The sequence below is a fragment of the Drosophila persimilis genome, unplaced genomic scaffold (genome assembly GCF_003286085.1).
Source record: "Drosophila persimilis strain 14011-0111.01,24,50 unplaced genomic scaffold, DperRS2 tig00000520-arrow-pilon, whole genome shotgun sequence".
Lineage (NCBI taxonomy): Eukaryota > Metazoa > Arthropoda > Insecta > Diptera > Drosophilidae > Drosophila > Drosophila persimilis.
The window spans coordinates 1,775,694-1,801,499 of NW_020825317.1; the positions used below are offsets into that span (position 1 = coordinate 1,775,694).

Below are 25,806 nucleotides of genomic sequence, written 5' to 3' on the forward strand. Positions count from 1 at the left end.
GCCCCCTGTCCCTCAGCCCCAGTTGCTTTTTGACTGCCACTCGAAGCAGACGTGTTTTTCAAGCGGTCCGCTATACCGTCGTTCGAATAAAGTAAAAAGTGATTTTTCCAAGTGGAAAATACATCAAAATTGCCGCGATATCACGCGCTGTTCGTGAGTGAAATCGGGTGTTAATTTGGTGAAAAAACAGAGCAGATATTTGCAAATTAAAATTTGCAAAATAAACGCTAAAAACAACCACGTGCGGAACCCTAGTTCGTAAACAAGTGCGAATAGATCGACAACAAGTCGAAATAGTTCGACAGCACGTTCGAGTTCGAAGCTTTGGTTCGAAGCTTTGGCTCGAGTTCGGAGTGTTCGGTTCGTGTCTCCGCTGAGACGTTGGTTCGAGTCTCCACTAAGTGCCGATTAGTTGAGTCACGCCAATAGAGGAAGCCACAACTCGCCGGGCCATGGAAATAGAGACGGAGGTCGACGCTAGCGACACTAGCCTGGCTAGTCGAGCGTTCCCGCCCGCAGGCGGGGTCGGCCGAAGTCCTCAGCCGCCAAACAGAGAGCCAAGAAGATCGGGCTTGGGATTGGGCTAGCTGGAGAGCGGCCGATCCCAGCCGAGAGATCGCCGCCAACGTCGCTCCCCTTTGAGCAGGCTCCAGGCACCTCTGCCGCTGCCGCTGCCGCTGCCACCACCGCTGCCAGTACTCCTGCCGCCGCTGCCGCCACCGCTGCCACCACCGCTGCCACCACCGCTGCCACATGCCCGGCAACTGACATTGTCGCGGCAGGCTACTCGGCCATCATCGCAGAAATGTCTGCGATAAGGATGGCGGTGAGCAAGGCTGTCCTTAAGGGGCTGATGCCGCCCGAGGCCTCAATGGAAATCCTCGTCGCGACCAACCGGTACGACGAGTTGGTCATGGCCCTGGCTAGGGAAAAGGTGCGCCTGGAGGAGAGGGCAAGGATGCCGCCTCCACCGAGACCCGCTGCTGCTGCCCACACGGGCACCACTGCCGTCACAACCGCTGCGTATGCGACAGCCTTCCCAGGCCTGCCCGCACCGAGCGCCGTCGCTGCACCGATCCCAAAGCCTAGGGATACCTGGTCTGCTCTAATAAAGAGCAAAAACCCGGAGGAGACCAGCAAGGAGCTTGTGGAGAGAGTTAAGAAGACCGTGGTGCCGACTCTTGGAGTCCGCGTCCACGAGGTTCGCGAGCTGAAGAGCGGAGGAGCGATTATTCGCACCCCTTCAGTGAGCGAACTGAGGAAGGTAGTGGCCAGCAGCAAATTCACCGAAGCAGGATTGGAGGTCAAGAAGAGGCCGGAGACCAAGCCTCAGGTCGTGGTGTATGACGTGGACACGTCCATAACACCGGAAGAGTTCATGCAGGAGCTCTTCACAAAGAACCTGGAGGAGACCATGACTGCCGCGGAGTTCAAAAAGTCGGTTCACCTGGGCAGTAAACCCTGGTCGGTCACCGACGGCGCCACGATCAACGTGACGCTAGAGGTCGACGCAAAGGCACAGGAGGCGTTGCGCGAATGCGTATACATCAAGTGGTTTAGATGCCGCTGCCGCTCCTTGGTCAGAACATACGCCTGCCACAGATGTGCAGGCTTCGACCACAAGGTGTCGCAATGTCGCCTAAAGGAGAACGTGTGCCACCGGTGTGGACAGAACGGCCACAACGTTGCACGGTGTCCCAACCCCGTGGACTGCCGCAACTGCCGCTTCAAGGGGTACCCTGCAGCACATTCCATGCTGTCAGCGGCGTGCCCGATCTACGGAGCGGTACTGGCGAGGGTGCAAGCTAGACATTAATGTTTAGCTTCATCCAAGCTAATTGTGGCCGTGGCCGAGCGGCTGTGATGGAACTCGGAGCCATCATGCGCAGCTCTGGCCGTCAGTTCGCACTGGTCCAGGAGCCGTACGTCGATGGAGCAGGGCGGATTACCGGCCTTCCTTCTGGAATGCGAGTTTTCCAGGACCGCCGAGGAAAAGCTGCTATCATCGTCGACGAACCGGACGCCATCTGCATGCCAATGGAGACCCTTACCACGGATTTTGGAGTATGCGTCAGAGTTACGGGAAGATTCGGCTCAATCTTCCTATGCTCCGTGTACTGCCAATTCGACACCGACTTGGCGCCGTACCTCAGGTACTTAGATGCGGTGCTGCTGCTGGGCAGCCGCACTCCTGTCATCTTTGGGCTCGACGCGAACGCAGTATCCCCAGCGTGGTTTAGCAAGCTCTCCGGACACAATCGGTGCAAGCTAACTATGCACGGGGTGAGCTGCTGTCTGAGTGGATAACCGAGATGAGAGCCGGCGTGCTCAATGAAGCCAGTCGGGTGTTTACATTCGATAACCGTAGAGGCCAAAGCGATATCGATGTGACAATCGTCAACCAAGCTGCGACTATGTGGGCCACATACGATTGGGAAGTGAAGGAATGGGGCACCAGCGATCACAACATGATCCATGTTGTGGTGACGACTGACCCGAACGACACAGTTGAGCCCATTGCTCCTGTGCCGTCATGGAAGCTTTCCAATGCGCGCTGGCGATTGTTCGAGGAGGAAGTGGTAAGGGAGATTGCCGAATTACCGGAAGACATCGCCGAATCGCCGTTGGACAACCAAGTGTCTGCACTGCGCTCTGTAGTGCACAGTGTGTGCGACAGAGTGCTGGGACGCAGCACACCGAGAGCCGCGAGAAAAGTAGTTTGGTGGACTGCCGAACTACACTCCAAACGCCGAGAGGTCAGGAGACTGAGGCGAAGGCTCCAGGACGCTCGTCGGCATGAGACCGACGCAGCAGAGGAACTTGTGCTCGCGTTGAGGATCTCCTCAGCGCAGTACAAGAAGCTCATCCTGAGATCGAAGGAAGACAACTGGCGACGCTTCGTGGGAGAGAACAGAGATGATCCATGGGGGCACGTCTACAGGATTTGCCGAGGCCGCAAAAAGAGCACGGAGATTGGATGCCTTCGAACGGATGGTAGGCTGGTCGCAACATGGCGCGACTGTGCGGGTGTGCTCCTTCGCAACTTCTTTCCTGTTGCGGAGACGAATGCACACATTGCCATCCCGATCGAGGCTCCACCGGCCCTCGAAACTTTCGAGGTTGATGCATGCGTCGCCAGGTTGAAGAGCAGACGCTCTCCCGGCATGGACGGCATCACAGGTGCCATTTGCAAGGCATTGTGGCGTGCCATCCCTCAGCACATGACAGCGATGTATTCCCGCTGCCTGGAGACAGGGTATTTCCCAACGGAATGGAAGCATCCCAGGGTGGTTCCACTCCTGAAGGGACCCGATAAGGACCGGACCGATCCTACCTCATATCGGGGTATCTGTCTGTTGCCAGTGCTGGGCAAAGTGCTTGAGGGCATCATGGTGAATCGTCTGAAGGACACCATTCCGGATGGCTGCAGATGGCAATTTGGCTTTCGCCAAGGACGTTGTGTGGAGGATGCTTGGAAACACGTCGTGAGTACTGTTTCGGCCAGCCGGTCGAAATACGTGCTCGGAGTCTTCGTGGATTTCAAGGGAGCCTTCGACAACGTTGAGTGGAATGCTGCACTACGCCGCCTCCTTGAGCTGGGATGCCGAGAAGCAAGCTTGTGGCGAAGTTTCTTCTCCGGCCGGAGTGCGAGCATCGTCAGTAGACATGGAGTAGCCACTGTTCCGGTGACAAGAGGTTGCCCGCAGGGGTCCATAAGTGGTCCATTTATATGGAACATCTTAATGGACGTGTTGCTCCAGCGCTTAGAGCCCCTTGGTGCGCTCAGCGCGTATGCTGACGACTTGCTCCTCCTCATCGAAGGGAATGCCCGATCAGAGCTCGAACAAAAAGGAGGTGAGTTAATGTCCATCGTAGGCGCTTGGGGAGTTGAAGTCGGCGTTGCCGTTTCAACTAGCAAGACGGCGATCATGCTGCTCAAAGGCATACTTAGACGGCCGCCAGTGGTACGGTTTGCTGGAGCAAGCCTGCCATATAAGCGCAAGTATCGGTACCTAGGCATCACGGTCGGCGAGCGGTTGAGTTTTCTCCCGCACATCACGGGCTTGCGTGATAAGCTGACCGGAGTCGTAGGGGCATTGTCGCGCGTACTGCGGGTAGACTGGGGACTCAGTCCCCGCGCAAAGCGGACAATATATGCCGGACTCATGGTGCCCTGTGCACTATTTGGTGCCTCGGTTTGGTCTGTCGTGACGACGACGCAAGTGGTTGCCAGGAGGCATCTGCTTGCGTGCCAAAGGATCGTCCTGATTGGATGCCTACCGGTATGCCGAACAGTGTCCACCATGGCGCTGCAAGTACTAGCTGGAGCCCCCCCGTTTGATCTGGTTGCCAGACGCCTGGCAATCAGCTTCAAACTAAAGCGTGACTACCCGCTGGAGGAGAGCGATTGGCTGTACGGCGAAGATTTGGCAAATCTTAGCTGGAAGCAGAAGATGGCGCGACTAGACGAAGACCTGTTGTGCGAGTGGCAACGCAGATGGGATGATGGTGACTCCCCAGGACGGGTGACGCACCGCTTCATCCCGAACGCAGGCTTCGTCTACAGCGAACGAAGGTTTGGCTTCACGCTGCGCGCTGGGTTCCTGCTGACGGGCCACGGATCGCTCAATGCATTTCTGCATGGAAGAAGCCTTAGCGACACGCCAGCATGTCTATGCGGCGCAGAACGCGAGGATTGGCAGCACTTCCTATGTGCTTGTCCCCTCTATACAGACTTGCGAGACCTCGATGGACTTGGAGTGCAGTACACGGATGGCGACTGGACCTTCTCCGATGTGACGGCTTCTCAGGAGAGAATGCGGACTCTCGACAGGTTCGCCGGACTGGCGTTCTCCAGGCGACAACAGCTGCTGAATGCGCAAGCGGCGCACGGGCTGGGTGGATTCCCTATCCAGGCCGGTCGGGGCTAAAAGGGAGGATCGAGCTGAGTCCTTAAGATCGGTACCACGGGTTGTGCAGTTCCAAGGCTGCACATTGAGGTCGGCCCCCTAGTGGGAGTATCGTGGTGGCTGTGGTTGATACCCAAACGTTACGCGGGGAGAGCCGCTAGGCTCCTCGTGGAGTTGCGCTCTCAACCGGGTGCCGAGACCCATAGATCGGAAGACGTGTTAGATACACCTCGCCCCTCACCAAGGGGGATTGTATGCCCGACCAGGATACTTTCAATTGGTACCAGAAGAGTCGCTATGTACATAGCTATAGCTTCTTTTTAGGGGCGCTAACTGGCGCATTGTACCAGGTTCCTGCGTATGTAGCGGTGGTGCGTGATGGCGTGATATATGTAAATATATCGCACTAATAGAGGCTAAGCTGCAAATAAACATTAGACGCCGTGGTTGAAATCCCTCCCTGAGGAACCGCCACGTAAAATAAAGCTGAGAGATCAGATTCATTCTGTCCCTCAGCCCCGACACATACATATGTACTGACTAAGTATCGGGTATAAATTTAGAGTTGCGGTCTCCGCAGCTACTCACAACGTTCCCCCTCGTTCTTTCTTCACTTTGCATTTTCTATGTGAATTATTATTATTATCAGGTAAGTGCAGTGTTTAAATAATTAATAATATGTGTTATGCGCGTGGTAAATAAAGAACATTGACATTGTTTTCACAGAACCTGTGCCAGGAGAACAGCCAATATCGCGCAAGTACATGAATTATTAATTACTTTGTGCACAATGCACAATAGCTAAAAAAATGTTGATTACATTTAAAAGTAAGTTATCGATTTGAAAGTTAACGAGGGGGAACGTTGTGAGTTGCTGCGGACACCGCAACTCTACAGTTATACCCGATACTAAGTCAGTATGGCTCTCCTCCGACAGACGGCGCTAATATTAAACGACACGACAAAGAGTGCGTGCGAGAGAGACAGAAAATCAGTCTGAACGTGTCGTCGGGCGCTGCGTAGCCAATGCAAATTGATTTGTAGAGCAACGATGTTTGGGATCCAGACTTCTGTGATAGACATATCACTGCTACAAAAATATTTCAAAACTTTGCCCCGGCCACTTCCGCCCCCACAAAGGGTGAAAAAAACAATTTCATTTTTTCTCGCCCTGTCTCTCTCTAACACACACGTAGCATAGGCGGCTTTGCTTAGAGTAAAACATTAGCGCCTAGATCTCAGAGACTATAAAAGCTAGAGAAAGAAAATTTGGTATCCACACTCCTAATATATCGGACCGAGACGAGTTTGTTTCAAAATTTCGCCACACCCCCTTCCGCCCCCGCAAAGGATGCAGATCTGGGGATATTCATAAATCTCAGAGACTATTAAGGCTAGAGTAACCAAATTTGGTGTCCGCACTTCTGTTAGATCTCACTATAAAACTTATATCTCAAAATTTCGCCCCACCCCCTTCCGCCCACTCAAAGGACGAGAATCTGTTGCATCCACAATATTGCAGATTCGAGAAAACTAAAAATGCAGAATCATAGATAATGACCATATCTATCTGGTTGCTGAATCTGGATCAGATCGGATCATTTTTATAGCCAAAAGGAACAAATCAATTTGCAGTGGCTACGCAGCGCCCGACGTCACGCTCAGACTGATTTTCTGTCTCTCTCGCACGCACTCTTTGTCGTGTCGTTCAATATAAGCGGCGTCTGCCGGAAAAGAGCCATACTGACTAAGTATCGGGTATAAATGTAGAGTTGCAGTCTCCGCAGCAACTCACAACGTTCCCCCTCGTTTTTTTTAAACACGTGTATAACCTTTTCTTTTCTTTTATCTTGCCGTTCCACCAAACTTCCCTTTCACAATTCAGTTCTATGGATCGAATGATCCAACGCTTGAGCTTTGATTTTGTCTCTTGATCCCATTCTAACCGCACGCTCTAAAGCACAAGGCCTAGATAACCCACCACGATAACTCAAAGCTCGCTCTCCCGTCAAAAGCTTTCTCTTTATTCCCATTTATTCCAATGCTTGCAGATAAGCTACAGCAATGTGCACAAAAATAAGTCAATCCAAATATTTGCCATCACATCACAGGTTATTTTTAAGCTGTTCTACATATGTATTTGTACATATTTGTATTTATTTGTATATATATTCCTAACGCGACAGTATTCCTACTTTATGTTAATGCGCTAGTCACATGGAGTTCACATATGTATGTAAATGTATGCTTTAAGCAGAATGATTTTTTTATTCTAACATTTTTGGTATGACTAATATTTTTATTATTATGACTAATATTTGTATTATTAATACTAATACTAATTCTAAGTTTTTTTTTTTTTTATTTATTTTTTTTTTTTATTATTTTTTTATTATTATTTTTTTATTATTATTATTATTATTATTTTTATTATTTATTTTTATTTATTTATTTATTTATTTTATTTTTTTTTTTATGGGTTTATCAAGTGTTTTTCTAATTTATCCCTAAATTGCGTTGCTCTACTAATATTTTTAATATTGAAAGGTAACTCATTCCATAACCGAATAGCATTTGTTAAAAATTGTTTTCCTGAATTGGCAAGTTTGTACCTTATGGTTACCAGATTCAACGTTCTATTTGATGAAGCAAAGGTTAATTTATCATATAAGTAGCTCGGCTGTCTGGTATAGATTATTCGATGTAGAAAAATAATTGTTCTATGCCCTATCCATGTCTTTAAATCCATTTTGAATATTTGTCTTGCTAAGATTGAGATATGATCGGTTCGTCTCTTATTATATATGTAGCGGGCAATGTTGTTAAATGTTACTTTTAGTTTTTTTTTGAGATTCAGCGTCACAATTTCCAAATATTTCAATACCATAGAATAAGGTGGGTGTCAAATATGTCTTAGCTATCATTAGTTTGAGTATATCTGGTAGGTATTTTTGTGTTGGTGCGAGTTTTCTTAGTAGACTATATGTTCTACCAGTAGCTTTCACTACTTGGCTACTCCAAGAAAGCGTATTGTTAAGTGTTAATCCTAAGTTTTCCACATGATCTACGTAATTAATTTGTTTTCCTTCGATTTCAAGTTTTGGATAGGCCATCGTATTTAGTTGCTTCTTGTATATAATTACACATTTACATTTATCTGGATTAAGTGCCAGACCATTACGCTTCGCCCTACTTGCTCAAAATAAGCTGAAAAACGGTCATCCTTTAGTTACGCATTTCTGTAGGTCTTTGGCATGGAACTTTCCTATCAGTTTACCATCTTCTTCTAATTCATAACAGTGGTTACCAAACTTTCGAACTACAGTTGCCTTCAAGAATTTAGGAGCTAGTTTTGCATTAAATACATTGATCTTATTACTTTGGGCAAAGATTCGCCTAAAGACGTTTTCGAACGTAACATACATTGTGCGCAAATCATTGTAAGAGACTATACTATTGGTGTGATATGCCTTACTGACGTTTTCCATGATTTTGTTCCTAACAATTTGCAATTTTTCTATAGTCAAAATATTCTCGCCCTCTTTAAGCATTTCTATTCTCCTCAGCAATTCATAGTTGTCTGTGTGCGTTATCATATTGTAACGGTTGCGGCTGGACAGTACAGATCCAGGTTAGGTTATTGCTATGGTGCTCGGGCATATCGCATGCAATAACCTTGTGCCAATTATCGATGCATGTCATAGCATAGCATGTACATAAATATTAAAGATTATTACATTCGTATATTGCATGAGGGTAAAATTACTGTTGTCTTAATGTTGTCTTTATAATTGAATTAGAAAATGTATGGGTATTGTCCATGAGAGTATTCAAGGTGCGACCGGCATCTAAATTTTTGCTTTGCAGATTCCTGTCGGAAAGCGCGCAATTGACAATTGATTTGAAATATATGTAAAACCAATTCCATTTATATTTATGCATATTTATTTAAGTATATATCTATATTTTCTTATATTGTATATTTAGATACATCATTGTTTTAGTTATAATAAACAAAAAAGTCGAGAACCGACTGCGTTTTCATAATTTTTATAATTTATAATAAACCTGCTTAAGATAAGGAAATAAATGTGCAATTATATTTTGCATAATTTGCATAATTGCATAATTGCATAATTTTTATAATTTATAATAATCCTGTTTGAAATAAGGAAATAAATGTGTAATTATATTATTATAATACTGTTGTGGTATAAATCAAACAAATAACAGCTTTTATTTTATTTCCCGCGCCCTAGTGTACCATACCCCAACCCCCTGCCCATTCTTCATTTATTTTGTGGCGGTAGGTCAGACCATCAAAAGACCCAAAACAAGAATCAAACTCAAATTTCAGTTCTAGCGGCCAGCAATAGTAAACACACACACGCAAAGTACGTGAGAATGCATGTGCACCCATACACTAAAACATGCTGGTGGCAAAACAGAACCAGACCTGAGAGAGTTCAAGTACTGAAAAATCTGAAAAAGCATACAATCACATATTTTTGTCGAAACATATTGCGTGTGTACTAACACATGCAAAGATGTTCTCTCTGCGCTCTCTCTCTCTCATGATGACGTCACTCTGGGGTACTGAACGCGCTAGCCAGTGTGTGACGCTTTCGTTGTATGAACTGGCACATCTATGCATATTCTGTATGGTTATTGGCCATACATAACCTACGCGCAGGCCCCATGCGCCTTGTAGTGTGATGCATAGAGGGCATAGAGATCACCCCCCCTCCCCTCGTGCTCCGCTAACTAACTAGAAGAAGCCGTTACGGATCCGGTCCAATATTTTGTAGCATAGTGTAGCTTCCATTTTCCTTATTTTTTGGTTCCTTCTGAGCCCTGCTATTCCTATGTTACTTTCATTAACTCCGAGGCAGTCCTGCCTCGATAGCCGTGAACGCGAAAGTTCCCAAAACTTAATTTATTTTGATGGTTGAAAATAAAAAAATTAGAAAAAAAAAAATACCCCAAACCTTTCAAATATCCCCCCCTTTTTTAGCTGTTTCCACAGCTTCAAAACGAAAGGCGCCTTTCAGCGAGGGACCACTGTACTGAAGCTGTAAGTGACCCAATTTCCCTTTTATGCTTTGCGTCGGCATTCGTAAAATTCTAAAAGGCATGCGCAGCGGCCAACCGCTGCTGATAAGAGAGAGCAACGATTGCGATAAAAACACACTCGAAGCTTTTCGTTCTCGTAGTTGCCAATTCTGCTTTAAGCTTGCATTGCTCGCATTCCATGAATTTCTCTAATGCATTGAAACCTTACCGAAAAATACACTAAGCAACACGAAAAAAAAACAAAACCAGTTAAAAAGTTTTAATTTAATTTCGTTTTAGATTTTCATTGCGGATCGCTGGTCTGACGTACGCTGCTTCGATAATTTGGCGGATTTTGATTTTTCTATGTATTAATATTAATTTCCTTATATCTTTATTATATTCATATACCCTCTCGTTTATATATACATAGATCTATAATAATTCCTCTTTATCCTTTAGGATTAAGCCCCATTTTTTTTAATTCCATTAATTTTTCTGCTCTCCTTGATTTGCCTAATGGTCGCAACTAAACACTTGTGATTGCTGATTTTCTGAAAATGTGGCAAAATGTCTAGTTTTAAGTACCGAGAAATATATTAAATTTTGTTAGCAATGAATATGGAATAGACTTCTAATTTCCCAGTGACATGGTGACGTAATGGGGTAGGGTGAGAATAATAGGGATCTCCAGAACCTTCTCACAACTGTAAATCAGGGAAGGGTGGGTACAGAATTTTGTGGGTCGACTACTATCTCAAGACCTCACGCCCGCGATATTTTTGGAACACACAGACGAAAGCCCCTAGAACTTTCGGGTACGCCCTAGGTATGATTGTGCCGTTTCGTTTAGGCTCTGAATAGGCATATTGTTGTTTTCGGAGTTAGCTCCCTGTAGAGTCACGGGATTCTACATTTTTAAAGTTTATGTAGTAGGAGTCGAGTCGCGGTCAAATTCGGCAAGATTCGGCAATCTGGTAGATATGGCCATTCTCTGTAATTGTGCGTTTTTAATCTTCTTCTATTTTCAAAATTGTGGTTGCCACAGATTTTCGTCCTTTGTGGTGTTCGAAGGGGGTGGGGCGAAATTTGAAAACATACTTGAAGCAGTGAGCTCTCTACAGTAAGCAAAAAGAAATAAACTTGTAACAGTGAAATATTATAAATAGTTTTGTAACAGTGAGAGCTCTACAGTTCGGACTTATAGTCTCTGAGATCTGTGGATACCACCGATTTTCGTCCTTTGCGGGGGCGGAAGAGGGTGGGGCGATGTTTTGAGATATACTTGTGCAGTATCGAAATCATAGTATTGTGGATAGCAAATTTGTTTGCTCTAGCTCTTTTAGTCTCTGAGATCTATGTAGGTGCTAATGTTTTGCGCTAAGCAAAGCCGGCTATGATACGTGTGTGTTAGAGAGAGATAGGAGGGCGATAGGAGCCAAAAAATCATGCACTTAATAAGCTATGATTTTTGCCGAAATTCAAGCATTTTATAAGTGATGATTTTTCCCGACGAATCATGCACTTAATAAACGATGATTTTTGTCGAAAAATCATGCATTTAATATAAAAAAAGTAATACATTCATTTTTTTATTTTTCCAGTTAGCTTTATTTATGAAAAACTATTATTAATTATTTTCTTAGGAGGCCAGAGCTTTGTATTTTTAGGCTCGTGAGCTCTTCTGAAAATTACTTTTCTTAATGTTGTGAATAGCCTTCCGAATCACTTTTTCTGCTGGCTCGTTGGGTATTTTCATCTTCACCGCCGCTGAAAAAATATGTGGATAAATTAATTAATTAATTATTATGTTTTTTAAAGTTATTTCTAGACCTACATTCCAGGACATTGCAAAAACTCTTAAAATTTTTTTAGCGAGCTCTTCCCCGAAGCACCATTTTAGTTTTATTCTAAAATGAGCTTCTCGTCCAGCACATTTTTCAAACTGCATACCATTGATCGGCTCGTCCCCATTAATTTCCGTAATTTGTTTATCTAATAAAAGAAAATAATGAAAAAATAACAACTAACTGCCATAGAAGGATAGGCTACCACTCACATAGAAATCGGTGAGCTCTGGAGTTATGATAGAGTTGAAATGCTCCAACCCCATCGTCGACTCTATCGGGAACTTCATGGCATTTGGAACTTCATGGTAGCTTGAGAAGAGCCACCGCCTCCGCCAATGTTTCTGATAACACATCAAATTTTTTTTTCTAAATAATAAAATTCTTCTGAAATATAAACAACAAAATACATGTTAGTGTACATGGATTTTTAACTTTCAAATCGATAACTTACTTTTAAATGTAATCAACATTTTTTTAGCTATTGTGCATTGTGCACAAAGTAATTAATAATTCATGTACTTGCGCGATATTGGCTGTTCTCCTGGCACAGGTTCTGTGAAAACAATGTCAATGTACTTTATTTACCACGCGCATAACACATATTATTAATTATTTAAACACTGCACTTACCTGATAATAATAATAATCACAGCACTTAATTTCGCTTTGTTTTCGCACAATTTGACGATTGGAAATAGAAAATGCAAAGTGAAGAAAGAACGAGGGGGAACGTTGTGAGTTGCTGCGGACACCGCAACTCTACAGTTATACCCGATACTTAGTCAGTGTGGCTCTCCTCCGGCAGACGCCGCTAATATTGAACGACACGACAAAGAGTGCGTGCGAGAGAGACAGAAAATCAGTCTGAGCGTGACGTCGGGCGATGCGTAGCCACTGCAAATTGATTTGTTCCTTTTGGCTATAAAAATAATCCGATCTGATCCAGATTCAGCAATCTCATAGATATGGTCATTCTCTATGATTTTGCGATTTTGGTTTTCTCGTATCTTTAAAATTGTGGATGCCACAGATTTTCGTCCTTTGTGGGGGCGGAAGTGGGCGGGGCGAAGTTTTATAAAAATATTCTTGTAGCAGTGACATATCACAGAAGTCTGAATCCAAAACATCGTTGCTCTAGCTCTTATAGTCTTTGAGCAGTAGGCGCTAATAGGGACGGACAGACAGACAGGGCTCAATTGACTCGGCTATTGATGCTGATCAAGAATACATATATTTTATGGGGTCGGAAACGATTATACCACAAATCTAATATACCCCAATATTCATTTTGAGTATCGGGTATGAAAAGGGCATCATAATACACATATGTAAAAATATGTAAATGCAACAAATGGCTTTTAAGGTTGTGTGAAAATTTGAAATCTATTTCCAGCCTGCTGAGCTGTGCTTTCCGACCAGTCTATCGGACCAGAAAATCAGAATCGAAGTTCTACCTTATAAGTTATTGCACCAAAATACAGAATACAAAGATCAGGTAAGCAACAAAATGTCTGCAGCCGGAGCAACATTATCACGACTAAAAATGGTGACTCTTCCAGGTGTAGTCCCGTCACAATGTCAGTAATGCGTGCGCTGAGCTTGCGTCTACATAAGCAGTTCCACCAAGTACTTCCCATGCGGGCGGCGATAATGGCAATGATGCGTCGTGAAACCCATCACGACAGTACACGCCTGATGAGCGGCGAACGCGAAGTGGTCGGCTATGGCGTAAACGGCAATCCCATCTACATCGATTGCGTGGAGTTTCCGTTTCCGGCGATTCGCTATCGCGAGGTCACACCCGAGCTGTGCGCAGTGCGCGAAAAGGAGCTAGGCGACTGGAATGCGTTGTCGCTCCAGGACAATAAGCTCCTGTATCGGCACAGCTTCTGTCAGACCTACGCCGAGTTTCAGCATTTTACGCCCGACTGGAAGTTGGTCATTGGCGTTGGTCTTTGGTCAGCCGCCGTTGGACTACTTATTTCGTTGTCCTATTACTTCAAGCTTTATGACCCCGTGCCGGAAACGTATGCCGAGGACCGGCGCCAGTCGCAACTGCGTCGCATCATTCAACTGCAGATGAACCCCATTACCGGACTGTCGTCCAAGTGGTGCTAACACTCCAACAAATGGAAATAATTGGTGACCACAGATCAAGCTGATCCACTAAGTACACAGAAACAAAACCTCTCGATAGCACAGTTGCATGTTAGCACCATAAATCTAAATTCCACGAATCGCAAATGCACATACATAGTTAACGCAGAGTCGAGAAGAGAATTAAAATCAATCGCACAAATAATAGACAACCTTAATCGCTTTCACATGAACATAAACACACAAAATTGATAAACCAAAAGAAAATTGTCTTAAAATAAACCCGTTTTAAGCTCGTTTTATAGAAATAAATGTGTCTCTAATTTTTCTCTGCATCGTACTTCTATTAAAGGAAACCAAAATTCGAAGTACAGCTAAAAATGTGCTTTATTGCAGTTAGTGATTTATGTTTCGTTTATATCCAATATATATGTATATATGTATGTATATGCATGTATGTATGGCGATGTAAGCAAACCAAACGCATATGTCGCACGCAAGTCAAATGTATCGCTAACTGCGAGACACTCGCTGAAGGATCGTGCGTTTGGTTTGCTGGGTATGCATAGCACACACATACATATACGTGTATACTCGTACAATAGAAAATCTTGAAACGCTTTTACTAACAATCTCTCTACTCCAACCTGACTTCAGTTAATGGAGATGGCTGTAATTTTGTGTTTGATGTAAAGGTGTTCTAGTTTTATCATGTACTTACATATGTATATATATTGGTATGAATGGATGTATGATAGTAGTATGTATGTATATGCAAGTATATATATATATATATATATATATACATATATGTATGTATGTAGATACTGACATCAGTGTTATGAATTCCGCTTAAATTTTTGTTCCATTTATGGTGCATCACATGCAGGGAGTAGAGTAAAACAACGCTTAAAGCTTTTTCAGAATTAGGCCTAAAGATTGATAAATATGAGTAAATAGACTATTGCAATGTACAAACAATGTCATAAAAACAACAACAAAAAACCGGTTCTGCCATTTGTATAACTTTGCATGCTTCACGATATAAGCTTTCTTTAAAAAATTTGACTTGTTTTTTTTTTTTTTTTATTGAACTTTTGTTATATTTTGCGGTTTTCCTTTTACTTTTAAGGTATTTTAACACTACGAAAAATATGTTTCTCATATACATTTATATAACTACTTAGAGAACATCTTTTAACTTGAATAGTTCTGGCAGTTATTTTTGCATACATTATTTCATAATTTGCTTCCATTAAAAATATTTCCTCCATTATTTCTTCCGTTTTCTCGATTCTCTTTGATTATTATACAATTTTTGCGAGACAAATACGCAGTTTCTTTATATACATAAATAAATATTCATATTGGATTTTATTACGGTTACGCATAGAATGCCTTGTATTTTATTGAATTTCTTTCACACCCCGCCCATTTCCTGCGATCAGGATCCACGTCACAGTATTACATTCCACTGGGAGCAGTATATTTATTGATGTGCCTGTGAAGCAATCTCGCCTTTCGGTTCGCACCATTCTCGACCTCTCTGACGCGTGCATTGCTGCTTTGCTATTCTTTCAGCTTTAAACAGTTATAATTTTCATTTCATGTCTATCTCGCTTTTCTTTCATGGTAAATTGCATTAAATAATAAATTTAAAATACATTTTTAAATACCAACTATGTTGAAAATGTGTGTTCGCCTGAGTATTTGTATGAATGTATGTGTCTGTATGTGTGTGTGTGTGTTCTGTATGTGTTTTCGCGTTGTTGTGAATATTTATTTATGATTCCCGATTAGGTTTTTGCATGCCTTGTGTTCTAAAGATCCATTTTTTCCCGCGGTGGTTGTGTTTTATTGCTAAGCATTTCTCCTGTTTTTTGGCAGTGCAAGTTGTTGTTGTTGTGTGTACATGTGTGTGTGTGTGTGTGTCGTTTTCTCGCTGCGGGCTTCCTGTTTTCTGTTTATACAAAAATCGATTTCACTCATACTGAACATAAATTAAACCTTATTTAATCAGCATCTTCATTCGATTAGTGTCCTTCAATAAACCGATCAATTGATTCAAATACAAAGAAGGAGAAAGAAAGGGAACGCGAACATAAAGCGTGATGAAATTATTAAAATATTCAAAAGCCTGACATATACATATGTACATACATATATACATTTACATATGTACATACGGAGATGGCGCCAGCTCCAACCAGGCTCGCTGCGGCCGGCGCAGAGATCGTCCAAACGGCCACTCAAGCATTTTATACATGTATGTATAAATTTGTTGTATATGCACATATTTGTACGTATCTGCATGAGTGTGTGTTTATGTGGGTGGGTTGTATTATGTTTTGTCTCTGATTGGATGATTGTTCTATTAGATACGACGATTAGTGCACTAATAGCATTCTGGTACCATATGACTTTCACTGGTGGATCGAATTTAATTTCTTCACCGCCTGCTGCCTAGCCCTTGCCCTTGAACCTACACCCCTGCCTGATCATATCCTTCTCCTTTGCTCTCTTTCTTGTTCCCTCTGTTCATCGACGCCTCAAAACATCAGCACACTCCATCCCTCTCATTGCACTTTGCATTTGCATTCCACTTGAGGGAGAACAAGAGCGATCCCGCTCACGCTCGCACTCGCACTTCTTCCAACGCCTTTCACTCGTTGTCCACGATTTGTGTTTGTGTCTGTATTTCCTCTTTTGTTGCTGCTGCTGCTGTTTCGGCCATTTTTCTGCTTTAACCCTTGCCGACGGCTGCCTTACATCCGCCAATCCGCCTTGCATACGTTCAATCCCAGCCGTTCTCCTTGATCATGTGCGCCAGCTCGATAATAAACTTCCCCTCCTTATACTTCTGGCTGGACTCGTAGGCGTGCTCATACTTCCAGCCCAGCGGCGTCTTGCAACATTCGCAGTAGATGTCGGCCACGGCGTGGAGTCCCGTGAGCAGGACCCGCTCCTCCGTCTGGCCACAGGCCACGTTCACCACAGAATTGAAGAGGTAGGCCGGGCCCTGGCTGCCTTGGAACGACTTCGAAATGAGTTCGTCGTGGGAGGCGAGGTGGGCGCGGCAGTGAACACATGAGTAGGTCCGATTGGTGGACGGTAGATAGGCTTGAAAGGTTTTCACCATTTTTTCTGCTGCTGAATGGGTAGGTGCCCTCTTCTTGATCTCCCCTCCTTTGGTTGAGGCTTCAGCACTCAGTCGTTTTAATTTATGTGTTGTTTATCTTTTCCCTTTGGTCTTTTTGCTGTATAGATGGCCCGCTGCTGAAGTACCGGATAAATAGTTATTAGTGGCAAAAACATAAATGAAGAGATTACACAGCACATACCTTGGCCACGTCCAAAAGAACACGAAACAATCTCTGTTCTCTTTTCTCCGCTGGACCCTATGCTCGGGCGTTAACTGCGCGCTGCTGCAGCGGCAAATGCAGCAGCAGAAACTGCTGCGGCTGCTGTCATTGAACGATTACAGAGGCGTCCCTGTCCCGCCACTGATATCGAGATGACGCCGTCGACGACGCCTTTGTCTGGCCGTTCTGATCCCAAGTTATGTATATCGAATTTCCCGACAGCCAAAGCTGAAAATAAGAACAAAGTTAAATTATTAGTGCATGTGTAGCTCTGTGGTGGTGGTGCATCTTTCTGCAGGCGGCGATTGGTTTGCCAGAGAAGGAAAGTGCCTGGGGCGAAAGCGGGGGACGGAAAGTTATATATACATATGTACATATATATGCCTGTGGCATTTCCATTATCGATTTCCATTTACAATCTCTCTTGCCCACACGCAACAACACGTATGATTGACCGACCCGAAACAAAGAAATACAACAAAAATGTACGTATGGATGTATAATATGTGCAGAAGAACACATATGTACATATGTATGTATGTACATATACCCTTGCAGCTCGAGTACCGTAAAAGTTCAAGTCTCTGACGATTGGCTTTCTGCTGCGGTTGGCGTCACTTTTCATTTGTTGCTTCTGTTTTGACTGCGGCTTGTAATATGTTCAGTGGCGTTAGCAGTAGCAGCTGTCGACTGAACCATTTCAAACCCTGTTGATTTACTATATATCTGGAATACATATTTTTATAACTACAATTTTCCATTTTTGTATAATAAAAATCTTTTTTCGTTCTGCGAAATTGCAGAAACATTGAAGTATTCCAAGGGAATGGTGCATAATGCCATGAAACAAAGCACAAAAATAAAAGCTATCCCAAACTCTGGAGAGGAATATGTACACTCATGAGACAGACCCATTTCCTCTTCTAATATTAAAAAGAATTCTTGATTCTTAAAATATATTCTTGATCAGCATCAAAAACCGAGTCGATAGAGCCATGTCTGTCTTTCCGCACACTCCTATCCTATCGAACCTGATATCCGCCCCGCAAAGGACGAAAATCTGTGTCATCCACAGATCTCAGAGACTATTAAGGCTAGAGCATGAATCTGGATCACATCGGATCAATTTTATAACCAAAAGGAGAAAACCAATTTGCAGTGGCTGCGCAGCGTCCGTTAACACGTTCTTACTGTTTTTCTGTCTCTTTCGCACGTACTCTTTGTCGTACGTCCTCGCCGTCTAGCGGAGAGCCATACGGAATAAGTATCGGGTATAAATATAGAGTTGCGGTCGCAGCTGGAACTCACAACGTTCCCCCTCGTTTCACTTTTACTTTAGGGACTGCAAAGATAAACAAACTCAATAAAACGAACATAAAAATTAAGATCACTTCAAGTTACTTAAACTATTCATCCAAACCTCCAGATGGGACTGCCCTACACCTGCCTTCATGACCTAGCCCAACATATTCCGATAATCAATCAATGTTCTCTTGCATTACTTTGTAGAATTTTTTAAACGAAACATTCCATTTCCATTTCCAGATACTTTTGTCCCAACAAATTGGCACATAGTTTCATTAACATCTGAAACCCATTATATAAATACTTTATTTTCCTCAAAGTCTCTCTAAAAACCCTAGTAAGTCGTTTTTTAAGGAAAAGCTAATTTAATTATATATCAATTGGTTTCATTCAATTTAGAAAATAATATCGGGACAAAAATATATGGAAATGGAAAAATACTTTTCCAAGGAAATTCCCATGTACAAAATAAAATGTCTTAAAAACGAAATAGTATCGGCTAACGGTACATTTCCTAACTTTTCTTATGGAATATAAAAAAAAAAGTAAAACAGGAAAATGAAATGTTAAAAATTTTATACAGATACCCATTTCGCAGAATTTTGCAAGGGCAGGGGTCGCGGCTTTACAATCGTAGCCGGTATTCAGTCAGTAAATACATATGGACATACACAGGTATGTATGTTTATGTGTATGGTTTATGTACATATGTATGTAATTTTTCTCAGTTTTGCTAGCACTTGTCATGGGAGATGGGAAAAAAATAGAGAGAAAGAGAAGAACATAATGTCAATTCTTCCATTTCGTTTATCCTCTTTACACCTAATGACCAATTTTATTCGAATTTAAAAATATTTTATTTGTCTCCATATTTCCGCCAATGTTTTGTATTCCGCTATAAGCGTCGCTCTACTCACACCAGCCAGCATTTATATCTCGGTCCTCTTCGCTAGCGGACGCACACTGCACGAATAAGAGTATGTAAAGGAGAGAGAAAATGAGTGAGCGCATGGAAGGAGTTGAGTAGCCACTGCAGTTTTATTTGTTACTCCTGTCTAATAACACAAATAATAATCCGATCTAAATCAGATTTGGCAATCTGGTAGATTCTCAATCATTCTCAATGATTCTGCAATTTGTTATGATTTGTTAAAAAGAAAAAAGCGGACGTATTCTCCAAATGCAAAGTATGCAAATTTGCTGCTGCTGACTCGGACGCTGACGGCGGCGTCAGTGCCTGCGTCTGCGCTAACGACTTGAACAAAGAAACCAAAGGAGCGCCCAGGCCCGGGCAGAACAAAGAGCTACACAGACAGCTATTCAGAGAGAAAGAGAGAAGAGGGAAATGCACCAGACAACAAAGAGATCTAAAACACCCCCGGCCGCCTGCTAGGAGGCGTCCCGGCCAAAAATTAATTAGAATTATAATTAAGATATTTGTCAACGACTCTTCTCCTCTCGACACCTAACTGTAATTAATTTAATAATATCGAAGCAGAAACCAAAACAGAAACGAAGAAGCACAACAATTCACAGTTCACCGAACCACAAAAAAAACAAAAGAACGAAGAAACGCGGTGGCGGTTGCGGTTGCGGTGGCAGTGGCGGAGAAGGGAAAGGTGAAGCTTCAAAAGCTATTCGTCACACACACACACATCTTATTCTGTCGTTTGTTTCTTTTCTTTTATTTATTATTATTCATGATACTGGATTTTAACTTATTTTTTCACCTTTTTAGAGTACTTTGAGCGTCTGCCTCTTCCCCACACTATTTGTTTTTGCCAACGAAAAATCAGAAACCAAAGCGCGCTGCTCGAAACGAAACGAACGAATGAGCGGCGACGCGACGCCGTCTCCGCTGGTAGAGTATTGTATTGGCCTGACAGCGGCGCTGGCAGTGGCAGCACCAGCAGCAGGTGGTCGAGACATCAGCAGCGACGATAAAGGACAAATATGATATGCAAAGTGCAACAATGGCAAAAATTTAAACGCATAATGCGTGCTCAATGAACAAACAAATTACGTACAATTTGCAAATTCAATAAAGACGACTGACCGACGAACGTAAACAGAAGTAGCTAAAGCAGAAAATGAAGAAGAAAAAGTAAGAGCAAAATTAAATACATTGGATAACATTAATATTCGTTTTTTTTTCAACTTCAAACGCGAATAAAAAGTACATATAAAACAACTAAAAAAAATATTTCAATAGTAGAATAAAGCTTGCAGTATTATCTTTTTATAAGGGTATATATGTACATATATTAAGATTTTATTTAAAATTAAAAAATCTCAGACGCTATCAAAGCTAGAGCAAACAAATTTTTTACTCCTACTCCTATAAGTACTTCAAATTTTCACCCTACCCCCTTCCGCCCACACAAAGAACGAACATCTGTGGCATACACAATTTTGAAGATACAAAAATAACCAAAACACAGAATCGTAGAGAACAACCATATCAACATTGGCGAATCTGGATCAGATCGGATCATTAGCATAGCAAGAAGGAACAAATGAAATTTCAGCGGCTACGAAAGCGTAGCCACACGCTTAATCATTCCCTCTCTATCACACACACTCTACCCTGTTCAGTGTGCATTGTCTGCCGGAAGGGAGCGAAATAAAACGACTGGTGTGGGTGTGTTAATAGGAAAAAGGAATGTAACGAAAAATGGAAACAGATCAAATCTAGTATATAATAAACGAGGGGGAACGTTGTGAGTTGCTGCGGAGACCGCAACTCTACATTTATACCCGATACTAAGTCAGTATGGCTCTCCTCCGGCAGACGCCGCTAATATTGAACGACACGACAAAGAGTGCGTGCGAGAGAGACAGAAAATCAGTCTGAGCGTGACGTCGGGCGATGTGTTTTTAGTTTTCTCGAATCTGCAATATTGTGGATGCAACAGATTTTCGTCCTTTGAAATTTTGAGATATACGTTTTATAGTGAGATCCAAAAGAAGTGCGGATACCAAATTTGGTTACTCTAGCCTTAATAGTCTCTGAGATTTGTGGATGCCCCAGATTTTCGTCCTTTGCGGGGGCGGAAGGGGGTGTGGCGAAATTTGGACACGAAACAGTCAAGGTCCGATATCACAGGTGTGTGGATACAAAATTTGGTTTCTCTGGCTCTTTTATGTTCTGAGATCCTTGAACTCATATTTTTCAATTGGCAAAATCGACCACGAAACCTGTGTGTTAGAGAGAGACAGAGCGAGAAAGAACGAAATTTTTTTCTTGATTTTGGCTATAATAACTATACGATCTGGTTTAGATTTGGCACTCTAGATGATCTAGCCATCCTCTACTATTCTGCGTTTTCAGTTTTCCCGTATCGTCGAAATTGTGAATGCCACAGATTTTCTCTCTTTGTGGGGGCGGAACGGGGTGGGGCAAAGTTCTGAAATAATCTTGAAACAGTGACATATCACAGAAGGCTGGTTATAAAATGTCGTGGCTCTAGCTCTCATAGTCTTAGAGCACTAGGCGCTGATAGGGACGGACAGACAGACATGGCTGAATCGACTCGGCTATTGATGCTGATCAATAATATACATATGTATATACTTTATGAGGTCGGAAACGATTCCTTCTGGACGTTACACACATCCACTTTTACCACAAATCTAATATACCCCAATACTCATTTTGAGTATCGGGTATAAAAAATCTCTTAAACGCTTGGGCCCTTGGTACGTATACTGATTAAGTGGAGACCATAAGTAAAAGGCAGGCAGTGAGTGATCAAAATATATAAATGTATGTACATATAAGGCATGAATTACTAAATATAATCATTTTGGCTTTTCTAATGAAGTTCGCGATAATTTAATTTTTGTTGGCGAATCCTGATTTTTTTGGCAGCTGTGTGTACAATGTACATATACATGTAGTTAGATACGAGTATGTACATAACCATGTAGATATTTATATACATACATGTGTAGATATGTACATGTCATATGGTCGATCGTAGTGCAAGGGTATGCAAGGCCTCAGGGCCCAAAGCAAGTCGAATTTACTTACATGTGATCGGCAACGGTGGACAGAAAATTTGTTGCGCTTGTTTCATACGACTGCATTAATGCTGGACAAAGGTCTTCTGGTTATGACAACTTTAGCTATGTATAGTATGTATGTATGTACATATGTATGTATGTTAATATATATGCACACACATAAACCCAGTTTTATAATATGGAAATGCCATAGAAGTGGGCTGTTTTGGTTCGGCCCCTGTTGGCGTGACTGTGGCAAAGTCCCCACCATGCTGTGTAACGGTATGTCTGCTCATGTATCGTGATAAGTTTTTGGGAATGCGATTGCGATTGTCTGTCAGCGTTGCTTGCGGAACGCAAGCCAGCCTGGATTGGATTAACACCGAAACCGCCTAGTCAGCTATTTCTGTTCTTGCTTAATTGAGAAGTACATACGAGTACGCATTTACAGTGAAAGTGTGGCGGCGCGGCACGGAATCTCCGAGCTAATTCGCGAAGGGGCCCAGGCTCTATGGCTTTATTTGTTTGCTTATCTTAGTCTCTCAATGAAATTTGTTCTGCGATTGTTTGTTTTCGTTACTACTGTGCACCCGTGGAGAAGAAATGTATCCTATACTCGTTTTTTACACCAACTTGCTTAACCGGGATCGATTAGATCAATTAGAAAGAAAACCATCTTTGTTTATTTGAAAACTATTAAGTCAGGTGCTTCTGTAGACAATATAAAAGGCGGAACATCAAAGAAGGGGTTTTTGGTAGATACATACATATGTACATACATACATACATATGCGCATATGGGCATATCCAAGATGTCGAACGGGACAATCGTACACATTGCCAGTGGCAGAAAGATCAATATATATCAATAATTATGTTCAATATGTTAGATAGAATTGAAAGAAAAAATTGTATCCAAAAAATACCACAAAAACGAAGGGGAACGTTGTGAGTTGCTGCGGACACCGCAACTCTACATTTATACCCGATACTTAGTCAGTATGGCTCTCCTCCGGCAGACGCCGCTAATATTGAACGACACGACAAAGAGTGCGTGCGAGAGAGACAGAAAATCAGTCTGAGCGTGACGTCGGGCGCTGCGTAGCCACTGCAAATTGATTTGTTTCTTTTGGCTATAAAAATTATCCAATCTGATCCAGATTCAGCAATCTCATAGATATGGTCATTCTCTACGTTTTTGCGATTTTGGTTTTCTCGTATTTTTAAAATTGTGGATGCCACAGATTTTCGTCCTTTGTGGGGGCAGGGCGAAGTCTTGAAATATTCTTGTAGCAGTGACATATCACTGAAGTCTGGATCCAAAACATCGTTGCTCTAGCTCTTATTGTCTTTGAGCACTAGGCGCTAATAGGGACGGACAGACGGACGGACGGACAGACGGGCGGACGGACAGACGGACAGACACACAGGGCTCAATAGATTCGGCTATTGATGCTGATCAAGAATATATATACTTTATGGGGTCGGAAACGATTCCTTCTGGACGTTACAGACATCCATTTTCACCACAAATCTAATATACCGCAATACTCATATTGAGTATCGGGTATAATAAATTATTATATGCGTTGGTATATATTTTGTGCTGTGTCAAAGTTGCACGTATTAGTAAGTTAGTAGTAATGGTTTGGTATGTTGTTGATAACTTTAAAATATAATTGGTTTGTATTATCCAATTTTTTTTTTTGCGCATACTTACATATATACCGTCGAACTCAATAAAATGTTCTTACACAAAAACACACCGTCCGTAACGGCTGTGATTATCGTGATGCAGATAAAAACTACTTATGCATGAGAGCGATGCTATCCTAAGATATTTCTCTCTATCATGGCCAGGGGACAAAGAAAACCAGAATAACCAACAACTGACGAGAGAGAGAGATGGAGTGAGATCACACTTTTAGAAAAGAGAGCTAGTACATATCATATACTATATGTGCATGCATATGCATGTACATAGGGCTAGAAAACATTTATTTTCATTAAATATTTCCACGTCGGGGGTAAACAAATTTTGGCTTCATTCGATTGCAATCGTGATTTCTTATCAGAAAACAGCCTGAACTTATTGCGTTGTGACGCTAGCGACAGACCGCTACAGTGGCAGCAGAAGAGAGGCAGAAGCGTAAACAACAATACACAAACAGCTGCGTCGACACACACACACACACTCATGCGCACTACAGCTGTTAGTTTGTCTTTTGGTGGCTTGTGTGAGAATTGCTGGTTGTGTTCTATGTATGCAACAAACATAAACTGCGAAAATCCTTTCTCTTGGCCTCTGCCCCCCCCCCCCCCCCCCCCCCCCCCCTGCATTCTTGTGGCAGAATGGGTAGAAACAAAGTCAGCTGTGTGGAAGAAACGCAATACCAATGGCAGGTGAGAGACAAAGATAGAAATGGAGCATTTTCGCGACCCGCTCTCTCCTGCTCAAACTGAAGTTTTGCTGTCGAAAGGCGCAATTTGTTTAACAGTGGGCATACGCACGCACATGGAAAACAGCTATCTATACATACAAACAAACAAACATGTCTTGTTTTTGCTAATGCGCTGCGCTGCTTGCAACGAGGGGAGCGGGTAAAATAGAGGCATAACAACTGAATTTGGCAGAAAAATTATGTTAAAACCACTTACGTTTTGCCTGTTGTTTTTGTTTGCAAGAACAATGCACAGCCACACACACCACCATATACCGAGTACAAAAAAAAGAGACAGCAACGACGACGACCCACTGGAAAAGGCACTTTGTCCGTGGTACCCGTTTCTTCACTTGTATAATGCAGCAGAAGTTTGCATTGTTTCTATTTCACATTTGTTTGCGCTGCGCTCATATTCTGCCTTTAACAGCACCTGTTCTCTAACAGCGCACTCGCTGTGCACTTGCACCTAACAGAACAAATTGCGTCTCCAGAGTTTATTTTGGGTCCCAACTGTCATGGGATTCGCGGTTACCTTCCGTATATGCAACTGTCACACAGTACTGTATACTGTACACTTAAGCTATTTATTTAAATAACTTTACAACGCTATGTGATGCTTTTGGCTTACGTACTGCCTCTAACAGCACATCATTCTGTGCGCCCAACAGCACCAGTTCGCTAACAGCGCTCGAAGCGCATTTGTGAAAACCTCCAGGCACTTATATGCAACAAGCACTGAATTATCTGTGGAATGGATTTTAATGAAATATACGTGACTTTG

General features: G+C 42.8%; 2 protein-coding genes across 4 annotated transcripts; one reads left to right on the top strand and one right to left on the bottom strand.

The window, feature by feature from the left end:
* Positions 1-97: 97 nt before the first annotated feature.
* Positions 98-14,219, top strand: LOC6602675. The gene is made up of 3 exons (XM_002027650.2): positions 98-153; positions 13,206-13,307; positions 13,372-14,219. Exon 3 carries the CDS (start codon positions 13,388-13,390, stop codon positions 13,928-13,930), a length of 543 nt encoding a protein of 180 aa, XP_002027686.1. The 5' UTR covers positions 98-153; positions 13,206-13,307; positions 13,372-13,387; the 3' UTR covers positions 13,931-14,219.
* A 1,067-nt stretch (positions 14,220-15,286) lies between these two features.
* On the bottom strand, positions 15,287-25,269 carry LOC6602676 (protein yippee-like CG15309). Of its 3 annotated transcripts, none has more exons than XM_026990021.1 (3): positions 25,240-25,269; positions 17,251-17,499; positions 15,287-17,182 (listed from the first exon to the last, which is right to left on the bottom strand). In XM_026990021.1, exon 3 carries the CDS (start codon positions 17,046-17,048, stop codon positions 16,704-16,706), a length of 345 nt encoding a protein of 114 aa, XP_026845822.1. In that variant the 5' UTR covers positions 17,049-17,182; positions 17,251-17,499; positions 25,240-25,269; the 3' UTR covers positions 15,287-16,703. The 3 variants fall into 3 exon arrangements, with proteins under 3 accessions (XP_026845822.1, XP_026845820.1, XP_026845821.1); XM_026990019.1 differs by having other exon boundaries at positions 15,287-17,185; XM_026990020.1 differs by lacking the exon at positions 25,240-25,269 and adding an exon at positions 20,307-20,394 and having other exon boundaries at positions 15,287-17,185.
* Positions 25,270-25,806: the final 537 nt, after the last annotated feature.

Bases quoted from the DNA above. Each gene is read 5' to 3' on its own strand.
- LOC6602675 (XM_002027650.2), top strand. From the start codon at position 13,388: ATGTCAGTAATGCGTGCGCTGAGCTTGCGTCTACATAAGCAGTTCCAC.
- LOC6602676 (XM_026990021.1), bottom strand. From the start codon at position 17,048: ATGGTGAAAACCTTTCAAGCCTATCTACCGTCCACCAATCGGACCTAC.